This window comes from Bactrocera dorsalis, chromosome 2 (genome assembly GCF_023373825.1).
Source record: "Bactrocera dorsalis isolate Fly_Bdor chromosome 2, ASM2337382v1, whole genome shotgun sequence".
Classification (NCBI taxonomy): domain Eukaryota; kingdom Metazoa; phylum Arthropoda; class Insecta; order Diptera; family Tephritidae; genus Bactrocera; species Bactrocera dorsalis.
Window position 1 is genome coordinate 50,904,571 of NC_064304.1, and position 12,001 is coordinate 50,916,571.

Sequence of the window (12,001 nt, forward strand, 5' to 3'; positions counted from 1 at the left end):
ACCCATCGATATGCGGAAAATATGGCACAAAGCACCTCACGCTTTGTTCAGTGTAATCAGAGTACCTTTTGTTTATTAATTTTGTCAGGTTAAATTAATAATTATTTTTCACCCTTTAGTTCAGATTTGTGAAAGGAATGGCTGGGTAACATCACTTACCAAACGTAGCTGACATTTGTCGGATAGTTCCTGAGATAGAGGATTTCATCTAAACTTGGGCGGTGCCTCACCCATTGTGCAATTTTTACCCTCACCTCTAAAACTCTTAACCAGCATTTTTGTTGTGAAGTTTAATTTAAGACAATTGGTCTTGGTGATTATCTGATTTTACCTATTTTCTCAGAGTATGAAGAGACGCTAAAGAAACTTTTGGGTGCGGGGCTAGGCCCAAGTTATGACACTTTAAAGGTTCTCGTTTAATCGTGCTTTGTGGACGTGGCAGTTGTCCGATTACGCCCAATTGCAAACTGAATCTCTTAGGTGTCAAGGAATATATCATCAATATAGTTCTAAAAGTGTTTAAATAATAACATCAATCTCTTTGAATCCGCTTAATATTTCACTTTTAAAAGTCTGTAAAAAGTCTCAAAAAGTTGAATAAAATATTGCAATGTGTGTAAATCAAATTTATTTTATGAAGCTGCAAAATTATAATTCAAAGAAATAATAAATTGAATGGTTTTCCTTCTATGAAATTCGTCTTAAAATGTGTCAAAAAACTATCATCTAGCATCGTCTAACATTAATAAAGTTAAACCCAAGTGATTTGAAAACTTGAAATTTACATTCTCAATTTACATTATATGGGACGTTTGTTAGGTGTGACCTCGCCGATATGAAAATGATCAAGATCTATGCTAGTGGGCAGCAAGAGAAATTCAATAAGTAATAAAACTAACGGTTTTCAAGAAAAAGAAATCCAAATTAATAGTTTAGAAATTACATTAATAGTTTAGAATTAACAAGAGGTTTTAAATGTGTCTTATCTTAGCAATGAAAAGCCCTCACTAAATCAATTCTGAAATGAAGAAAATGAATGATATTCTTTTCACTACGATGGACCAGTTGTTTTTGAAACTAAAATTCTTATTTTTGTATTTACACATGTATGTAAGTACATAAGTATGTAGGAATTAAATTTTCCATATCCATGATAATTGGAAGCAGCATGTGTTTGAAAAAGTAAGCGTGGAGAGCGTGTACTGGGAAATAATATGCAGTGAGCGCGTGTATGTGCACTATATACAATCAGTCTATGGAATATGCTGCTGACACTTCTTCTCAGAGTGGTGGGTGGTGGTGATAGGCGCACGAGAAGGTGAAAGTGCCATGAAAAGATTGTTTATTTGTTTTGACATAACGCTGCGTTGAAAGTCGAGGGTTCTAGGCATTGATGTTGAAGTACTACAGAGTTTTGTTATTGAAGTACTTAAAATCAAACTATAAAAATTATTTCCTTTACACCAGTGTTTGCATGATTTATTGAATCTGAGCAACGCAGACAAGCTGGTGTGAGCTCGTACGCCAAATTTCAACAATATAATTTGTCTATATGAACTTTTTGATATAAACAAAATATAAATAGTTTTGATTATTTCCTTATAATACTACAAGGTATCTTTAAGGGAGAGATGTTAATTCAAAGAAATGAAGAATTTTAATCAAATAATATAAAAGAGCTCATAACTTACTTTGTCCTAAATGTACCCTTTTCATCCACGGATAGATCTGAGGTGGGTTTTTCTTGCAGTTGCCACTATTTTGACTACTACCAGCCTCATTGCCGCTATCGCTTTCCGAGTCGCTGTCACCACCTCCAGGACTGTGCATTGGCACATTTACGTTGACGTTGACATTCACGCCAGCCCCACCGCCGCCACCGACACCGCCGTGAGTGTTTGTTATGTTGGCCGCTGCTGCTGCCACTGCCAGATTCCCGCTTAAAACACTTTTATTTAGCGATCTTGCCACACTCTCCACCACCGATGTTGGTGATAGCTTCGGCGAAATCTCTCGCGTTGACAGATCTTGCGGACTGGCTAAAGATTGAGTGTTTGTGTTATTATTGCTGGTATTAGTGTTGTTATTGTTGCCGGTGGGCGTTGAGGGATCATTGGCGTATTTGCAATTAAGATTGGTTTGTTGTTGTGCTGGTTGTTGTTGGGGGTGCTGTTGTTGTTGCGGATGTGATTGCTGCTGTTGGGCGGCATGTTGCGCCGTCACATGTACATGTTGTTGCTGCTGTTGTAGAAGCAGCCTTTGCGGCTGCAATTGAGTGTAGTCCACCATGTCGGGATTTTGTTGGCCACCTCCACCTGTCCCACCTAAACTGTATGCTGCCTGATTGGCATAATGGGACTGCGGTGTATTCGGGTATAAATTTGGTGAATAAGCAGCAGCAGTTGGAAAGTAATCATTGCCGCCAGGGGTACCTGCGCTAGAATTGCTCTGCCCCCCGGAACCACTGCCACCGCCGCTTGCGCCAGGGCCGCCATTGCTGTTTGTGACATTTGCTCCGCCGGTGGGATTGCCCGTGTGATTTTGCTGAGGATTTATTTGTTGTGGATAGCAAGAAGCGAGAGAATTCACGAACTGATATGAGGACATTGCAAAACAGTCGGGATCCATGTTGGCGGTTTATTTAGAAGGGGAGATAATCACAAAATCTTCGGATCTTGCAATTTCTGTTTATAGCCTTTTCAATCTCTGTAAATAAAAAAGAAAATTATTTTAAGTTTTGCTCAGTTTCGATTCAAAACACTTATCTTCTTCTTCTAAATTGAATTCTATTATTAATATCGCTATAGTAGTTAGAGATTTTTCAAACGAATAAATACAAAGATTGTAAGGGGTCAGTACCTTCCAGCAATGAATTTAATTTTTCTCCTTAGAATTTAAGATACAATTTTTGTGTTCAAATGCAAACGCCAGTACGGTTGAAAGCTTATTGAAAACTCTTAGCCGCAATATTCGTTGACTGCTAATAATAATAAGAAACAGACAAACGAAATGGCGTTAAAAAAATGAAAAAAGGAAAGTAGACTTAAACAAGAAAGTACGTTTTTTCAAGTGAATTTGTTGAGAACAGGGAAGTATGTATAGTATATAAAAAAATGTTAACACTTTATGCTCATGCTCACAACCTGTTTCGGTGGAAAAGGGAATATAAAGCCGCACCAACTCTAACTCATACTACCAAAAGGCAGAATGAAGAAACAAAACCCAACCGTTAAAATACTTATTTTACACTTAAGAAGCAACCAAATAACGAGAGGGCTTCTAAAGGGGTTTAGTCGAAGGGGTAAGTCTTGCTCTATCATGTTTTTGCCTTTATTCTTTGTCTGATTTTTGTTACAAAGGCAGTGCTCCGTTATTGAGAGAGAACCTATAATTTAGAGTCAGTGGGCAATTTATGCCACTAGCAACACCAGGCTTTTGTTGCTCAGCGTTAAGGTTATATCGTTACTGAGCTGCATTAACATTCATACTTACTACAGCAATATATCTACTTATAACAGCAACGTACGTATAATAACATGCGAATGCAGTGAAATTCCCAAATACGGACAGCCCTTATAACCGGTGATATTTTATAACCTGATACCTCTCATAACCGGACCAAATTTATGAACCCGACGTTTTCTCCAATATTTTTATACAAAACTAATTCCTATAACCGGTTATGAGTATGTTTCAATGACCAGATACGGACACTATTTTGTTCAAATCATTTCCGATAACCGAACAAGGTTTTTGTAAAATTTTTGAAGAAAATTATGCCCAATTTGTAATTACAGTTTGTATACTCTTGCAACCAATTGCTACAGAATATTTTAGTTTACAGCGAGATAGATATAGGGTTATATGTATATAAAAATGATTATGATGATGAGAAAAGTTGAAATCCGATTGGCTGTCCGTCTATCGTGCAAGCTTGCTACAAAAAAATGTTCGAGCAGGCAGATGGGTGCAATCGGACCACTGTTACTCCCCCAAATCGCCATTAACCGAATACATATAAAGGCCATAACTAAGCACTAAATTAAGATATAAAAGTACAGGTACAGAGGATCGCAGTAGCAAGGAGTATCTCTAGGATTTTTTTTTTAAGTGGGAGGGGCCCACAAGTTTAATGTACATACCTAAGCCACTCAAGCTACAACAACCAATCCACTTGTGATTTTCAAAAAATCGATCTTTTTTCATTTATTGAATGTACATACATTCAAGAATATTCTCTGAAAATTTCAAATCGATCCGACAATTAGAATCTGCTATCTTTATCGATTGTCCAGTGAGACAATTTCATGACATTTCATAGATTGAAAGTGAAGTTATTGTGTTTTAAGTGTCAGTATGTTTGTGTTATCGGTGCGAAAATGAGCTTTAAAGCAAAGAGCCAACATTAATTTTTGTTTTAAACTTGGTAAAACTTTTACCGAAACGTTTCAATTGCTGAAATCAATTTATGGCGATGATTGCCAATCCCGTAGCAGAGTGCACGAGTGGTTTCAACGTTTTCAAAGTGGTCGTGAGGACATAAATGACGATCAACATGTAAGCCAACCAAAATCCGTGATAACAGGAAATTCCATCGAAACTGTGCGTTAATTCATCAAAATCAGCCGAACTCACCATTGAAATTCATGGAAATAGAACGTCTCCAAAACATTGATTTATCGCATTTTTACCGAACATTTGGGCTTACGAAAGGTGTGTGCCGGTTTGTTGCGCACAAATTGACTGACCACCAAAAAATGCTCAGAATCCAACATTCGAAAGTCGATTATTTGACCAAAAATCACATTTTAACCATTAACCACTCTCCGTATTCACCTGATATGGCACCGTGATACTTCTTCTTTTTCGGAAAAATGCATTTGCCCATTAAAGGAAAGCGTTAAGCGGACGAAAAAAAATATTTGTTCTGTTTTTTAAGTCCTTTACTTTGGAAACCCCCTTGAATATCTATCAATTCCGAAAGTTTTAAAATCTGTAATATTTTTAAGGTCACATGAAGAGTTTTCTATAACATACAGTTTTTAATAGTGAAATTGAATTTTATTTTATCTGGGTACTCGAGAACACCTGTTTTTACATTAACTTTAGAAAGCAAAGATGTAAAATCTACATATAGGTTAAGTGAGGCAACACCGAATATTTTGCATCTAAGTTCATTCAAAAACGGCAAGTGATGTGATAAGAATAAACTCCATAGTGACAACGGCAACCGCTAACGGTGGAAACAATTTGGTCGAATAGAAGAAGTGCAGAAACGAAAACGGGTTCGCTAGGCTGGTATTATCGATTAATTTGCCAAAAAGGCAAAACATTTCTTGGCTTTGTTGTGTTAGTGCGAATACCCATCAGTGAACAAGAGCTGTATAAATGCGAATGTAGGAAATATACAAACATATGTATTGGATTTTATTACCCAACACAGCTGAAATGGTTACATTTATCCTCAAAGAGTACTATATGTAACTGTAGTGTGTACATACACAGCTGTAGTCGTACATGTTTTTGACTTACTAACATTTGCTAAGTTGCCATTACGCCATCGCTGATGGAGTATAATTGAATTTCCAACCTAATAAGTCTAAATAAACTGTGTTCAAATTGAAAGGTGAATTTTGTCCATTTCATCTCCTTCAAAGTAATCCACTCCCGCTGCAATACACTTATGACAACAAATTTTCCAGTCATGATAGCAATTGGAAAAATCCTCCACTTATAGGTTTTCCGTTTTCGCCATTTTGTGGGCGTGGCAGTGGGCCGACTTTTCCCACCTTCTTATGGAGCCAAGAAATACGTGTACCAAGTTTCATTATAATATCTTAATTTTTACTCAAGTTACAGTTTGCACGGACGGACGGACGGTCAGACAGACATCCGGATTTCAACTCTACTCGTCACCCTGATCACTTTGGTATATATAACCCTATATCTGACTCTTTTAGTTTTAGGACTTACAAAAAACCGTTATGTGAACAAAACTATAATACTCTCCTTAGCAACTTTGTTGCGAGAGTATAAAAATTAGTTTTAGAGGCTACCATAAACAAAGGTGGAAATCACACCAACGCAGAGAATTTCCAGAAATTAGTATCAGAGTTTGCAATACATTAAATATTCTGAAATTAGAATCAATAATTAAATAAAAAAGTTGTAATCATAATGAGGTATTCTTTACTAAGAATGTAAATAATATTCTGGCCCTCAGATAATGTTGTTTCATAACAAATATACATATGTATAACTGACTACGTCAAGTAAAGATCGATTAGAGTGGAAATTCGTGATCGTTTTGAAAATGATCGTTATTATCTTTTTAATGAGAACATATCAATTTATAACAGATATAATATATTTAGTGTAATTGGAGTGCATTTCTGTTTTATTTAGATATGTTTTGTCCACGTAATTTTAGAGTTGAAATCAAAATGGTATTCTTATTTCTTTTTTATGAATGAAATTTTTTTGTTTAAAAACGTTAAATAAAAGTAAAAATACCAAATTTTAATAATTTCATATTCAATCGACGGTCTGCAAAGGTTATTGGTAAAATATATACACTTTTTCAAAACTAATGTATTAGTTGCATATGTTATGGCCACCACAGTATGTATGTTTAATTGAAAATGATCATCGATGATTTGATATTATAAATATTGAAGGTAATTTCATTATGACACTCTCGAGAAATCCCCGTCTCTTTTGGCAAAATATTAGGACAGTTGAAAAGTCATTTGTGAAAGGCAGGAACAGGTCGGAATCACTGGGTGCTACGCCCAGATGGATGCATATGACTATCAAAACCAAAGTTTGCTGCTTTTAAGCGATTGATTCCTCCAGACAGTCGATTTGTTGACAGTACAGGTCCAAATTAAGTCTGACCTTAGAGGAGCAGCTCATAGTACATGATTTCTTGGAAAACTCACCAAACATATAGAAAATCCTTCGTGAGCGTCAACCAATTTTCACAATTTCGAAGCTGCGTGAGATTCACGTTAGTATGCGAATGGTGGCTTCGTGGCTCTCTCTGAAGTATTTAGAGACTTCTGACTACATCATGCTCCATATGTAGGTACAATAGATTTTGTTAAAACTAAAATTCCGTTTATTTTGATTTTGAGATTCTCAATATTATCAAATATTGTTATATTGACAATTTAAGAGAAGAAGAAGAATATAACACAATGTGAATTCCCTTTGTATTTTGTCATAAGCGACGTCCCCACACATGCCCATAAATTTTGTTTTGGATCGTCAGGAATTGCTTTCGTTCTGTTAAAGAGTAATAGTTCGTGCGACAAGCAGTTCAATTGGTGTTAATTAAATCCATGAATAATAAATATTTTGAATGCAAATGAAAATGAACTAGAAAGAAATTTCTGAGCGCCGCAAAGCGCTCGAGGGTTTCATTAAATTGGCGCTAAAATACTAGCATAAATATTTATGTACTTATAGTCACATAAGAATCTACACATATAGGTACATACTTGTATACAGTACGAATAGATACAAATGAATAAAAGTGCGCGCAGACGCAATAGTTACTAGCTGCCTTTTCGGATCTATGGCTGTTTGTTTGTGCAACTAACACCGTCTGACTCAAAGTCGGCTTTCGTCTGCGCGCTTGATTGTCTTATGAGAAAGTAATAAATTATTTCAATTCGTTTCTGCGACAGTTGGGCATTTATTCGTTTCCTTCCTCACATTTGCAGTTCGCACTTGAAGTATACACAGATGCGCGTGCATGTGTGTATGTAAGTATGACGGCTAAAAGTAGTGAATTAAATATGAATGTGTGTGTTTATTCGAAGGTGAATAGGCATGTGTATTTAAATAGACAATCATATGTTCATGAATAGACGTTCTCTTATACATATGTACATGTATGTATATACATAAATATACAGCTAAATATATATGTACATATATATTAAGTACATACAATACTGTTGTTAAGGTCTTTTACGCCCATATGACATTTTTTTTGTTTTCTTCATAATTGCATTTCGATATAGGGTCGACCCTTCTTCTTTTATGTAAGTAAATATTTTCGATTAAAAGACCTTTGTGCAAAGTGATAATAATTAAACCGCAGAACGAATTTGAAATAAAACAGGTAAGGGCGAATCCTCTTTGATAACATTGTTTTCATTTCAGTAACTAAAATCGGTTTAGGTAATGCTATAAATCAGTAAAAATCGACACTTGAAGAAGGTTCACATAATGTGACAGTTCTGTAATTCTTATTTGGCGGGTTTTTCATAACAATGGTGGATATTGTTGGCATATACTCGACCTTATTTGTGCTAAGTTCATTAGTTGTGAAAGTATGTAAATTTTTTGAAGTATGATCTTGTGTCAAAGAAAAAATATAAATACTTAATTGCATATCTTTAGAAAGTCCAACGAAAGAATAAATAAGTTCAGGAACAGAAAATAACTGTTATTACATAATTTTTGACTACAAATCATTAGAATCAGATATATGTATATGTATGTGTAGTAGTATTTAAATAGATTATATATTCTTTCGAGATACAAAATTTTATACAAGAAAACTTCTCAATGGAATAAATTTTAGTGGATAAAACTAAAGCAGCCCCTAGCTTTTATTAGGAGGGACATTATCACGCTCTACATACATAAGTACGTTATTCGTTGAAGACGTTGACAATAAACCGTTTCAAACATTATTGAGAGTTTTTTTAAGAGATTGTTGACGGCGTCACTGTTCAGTTGCGATTTAGAGTTTATAATACTAAAAGCACTTATTCATCCGATTTTAAAAATAAAATAACAAGTGCTTAGAAAAAAGTTTATGTATCTCGACATAAAAATAGTAGAAATTATCAGTGTGTCGCGATTAATAAATAAAATGCAGCAAACAAGCAGTGAACTTAGTTGGGACAGCTGAGGAAGACAGCGAAAACTACATGAAGAGGCGATTTATTGATCAAAAATTCTACTTTTGTTAAGAGTTAATGCAAGAACAATTAGATGGCGAGCTGTTGAGGCCTGGTTGTTTTGTCGTCGTCCATCTAAAAAGGCTTTTATTTTAGAAAGGCCAAACTCATATTTGCAACAGCTTCAGGTGGTAATGTTATATTGTGGGACCCTTTCTACGAGCACGGGAATCTACTTATTCATAGAATAAATGGAATAATGGACCTGTTTGTTTACACCGACATTTAAAAAAACATGATGTTACCGTATGCTGAAGAGAAAATGCCATTTAACTGGAGCTTTTAGCAGGACAATGATCCTAAGCATAACTATTGGTATTGTAAAACTTGATTATGAATAAACGGAATCGATAACTTATGGCAGATCGTTAATTCCAAAATAAATAAGGAAAACTATAAAACCGAAAATCAGCTTTTTGAAAGGTATGCTTTAGTTTTGTCGAGTTAATTTTTAAACTATAAATGCTTTTGTTATTTAAACTTTTTTAATTTAGAAAACTGAAAAAGAGCTTTATTTTAATAAAAATTAATGCGCAACTAATTGGAAAACGTCAAATTTTACTTTTATTTGCTATTATTTTTTTTTTAAGATCTGAATCAAAAGAAACCAAAGTAGAGGGTGCTTTAGTTTTGTTACATACTGTGTATACCAAAGATATAGTTTTTGAATGATCGACCAATGTAAAGCATGAACATATTTTTCCAACAAAGGTAGGTAGAGTGGAGGTCTGACCACGCACTTACACTTGTACTTGTATGTACATATATACATATATAAAATTGGTACAATATTTCCGAAACAGATTGTTAAGATACTTTTCTTATATTTTTCCCATTAGTACCTTCACAACCTCATTGAATTGAATCAATTGTAAATATGTATATACATAAATTTTTTTTAATTACGGTAGACTTATTATAACCACTGTATGCATTTCAATTGCATTTATGCACACGGAATTAGTGTAAAATCCTTTCAAAATTATACTTGCTTTGGAAGCATCAACATGTCAAAAATGCCGACTAAGCATTTGAAAAAACGTTGGCTTAAGTGTATTATAATTTGACACAGAACACAAATATCAATAATAAATAAAATATTTTTAAACATATACAGTGTCGGACAAAACTCATTGGACTAACTCGTGTCTCACACATATTCCGTCATAACTTTTTACATAGAAGCATTAGAAGAATAATTTTTTTTACAAAAGAAAGATCACATATTCTATATTAAGAAACTATGCAATTTTATTTTTCAACATTTATGTAAGATTTATAAATTATAATAGAAGGGAAAAAAGTAAAAAATTCGTGCGACAAAACTCATTGGACTTTTGCTAAATATGAAAATAAAATAGTTTTACATTAATATTTTACTGAGTAGCCATTATTTTTTTGATTTCAACAAATAATTTAGGCATATATGAAATTAATTTACTAATATGTGTGTTATTTATTCCATTTCAGGCTTGTTTTAAGGCATCAAATAGCTTGTTTTTATAACCCTGGACCTGTGCCCTGTTAATTTGCCTGTTGACAATTTCCCATAAGTTTTCAATCGGGTTTATGTCAGGAGACTGGTCGGACCATCTCATAATATAAACTTATTATTCCAAAAACCAATCCTTCCCAACTTTAAGGGGGTGTCTGGGGCCATTGTCATGTTGAAACTGCCAATCAGGCTGCATTTTTTGGATAGCGTGAGGTAACATTTGGGTTTGCAGTATATGTTTATATTGGAACCCATCCATGTTCCCTTCTATTCTGTAAATAAGACCTACTCCCCGACCAGAAAAGCATCCCCACACCATAATGTTACCTCCACCATGCTTTACTGCACCCTGCAAATATCGACGGTCTACACGCTTTTCTATTGGTCTTCGTACACCTGTCATTCCAACTGAGTTCTGCAAATCAAATTTGGACTCATCTAAAACAATATCGACTTTCACTGCTCTACAGACCAATTAATATGCAGTTTCGCAAATTTCAAACGTGCTAACCGATTTTTTTTTGGAAATATATGGTCTTTTCGGAGCACGGAACCTAAAAAGACCAGCATCAACGGCGCGTCGTTGTACTGTACGCGTACTCACTCTTAGTTGTAAGCTATCTACAACTTTTTTTGCTGATATTTTTGGATATATTTTAAACTCGCGCATTATTTGCAAGTCATCTTTCACCGAATTGTCGTCTAGCACGTCCTCCAATATTATTTTTTTTTCCGGTTCATTCAGCTTTGTTCTTGCGTAAAATAGCAGAAACAGCTGATTTTCTCAGAGAATAATTTTTTCAGAGCTAATTTGCCGTACATCTTTTGTGAATTCGCTAACAATTATAATTTAAGTTCAGCTGAATGTATTTGGCCTATCATTTTTATCTAAAATAATTTTTTATTAGCATTATTTGAGAAAAGTTTATATATTTTCCAACAGACCCGTTCCCATTAAAATAAACAATTCGAATAAGTGTGATCTACGATTTATAATTATAAGTACCTGCAAAACTCTTTTCCCGCCAGATAACGGTAAATTAATTCATTGGAAGTGGTTATATCGATATCCAAAGTGTTAGTCCAATGAGTTTTGCCGCACGAATTTTTTACTTTTTTCCCTTCTGTTATAATTTATAAATCTTATATAAAAGTTGGAAAATAAAATTGCACTGTTTCTTAATGTAGAATGTGTGATCTTTCTTTTGCAAAAAAAATTATTCTTCTAATGCATCTATGTTAAAAGTTATGACGGAATATGTGTAAGACTCGAGTTAGTCCAATAAGTTTTGTCCGACACTGTATATTTTACATATGTGAATGTGTATACTAACATTTTTAAAGCACTTAGATATTAGTGCTAGTACAATGTAAGACTAAATATTTTTCAATAAAGTCGCAGCGCATTTAATGTTTATCTCAGATTTCATTTTCGTGAGGCTTAAAATGTATTAAGTCTAGTTTTCGATCATAAAAGAAAATAGAGCATTATTGTAAAAATATTCAACCCTTTGAATACTATGATCTA

At 34.2% G+C, this 12,001-nt stretch overlaps 1 protein-coding gene across 4 annotated transcripts in view; it reads right to left on the reverse strand.

Annotated features, from left to right (window-relative positions):
- The window catches only part of LOC105226107 (homeotic protein Sex combs reduced), a 54,372-nt gene that overhangs the window by 33,291 nt on the left and 9,080 nt on the right, over nt 1–12,001 (reverse strand). For all 4 annotated transcript variants that reach the window (XM_049447837.1, XM_049447835.1, XM_049447836.1 and 1 more), the window contains one exon: nt 1,692–2,706. In XM_049447837.1, the coding sequence (XP_049303794.1) occupies nt 1,692–2,628 (937 nt within the window). In that variant the 5' untranslated portion in view covers nt 2,629–2,706. The remainder of the gene's footprint in view (nt 1–1,691; nt 2,707–12,001) is intronic.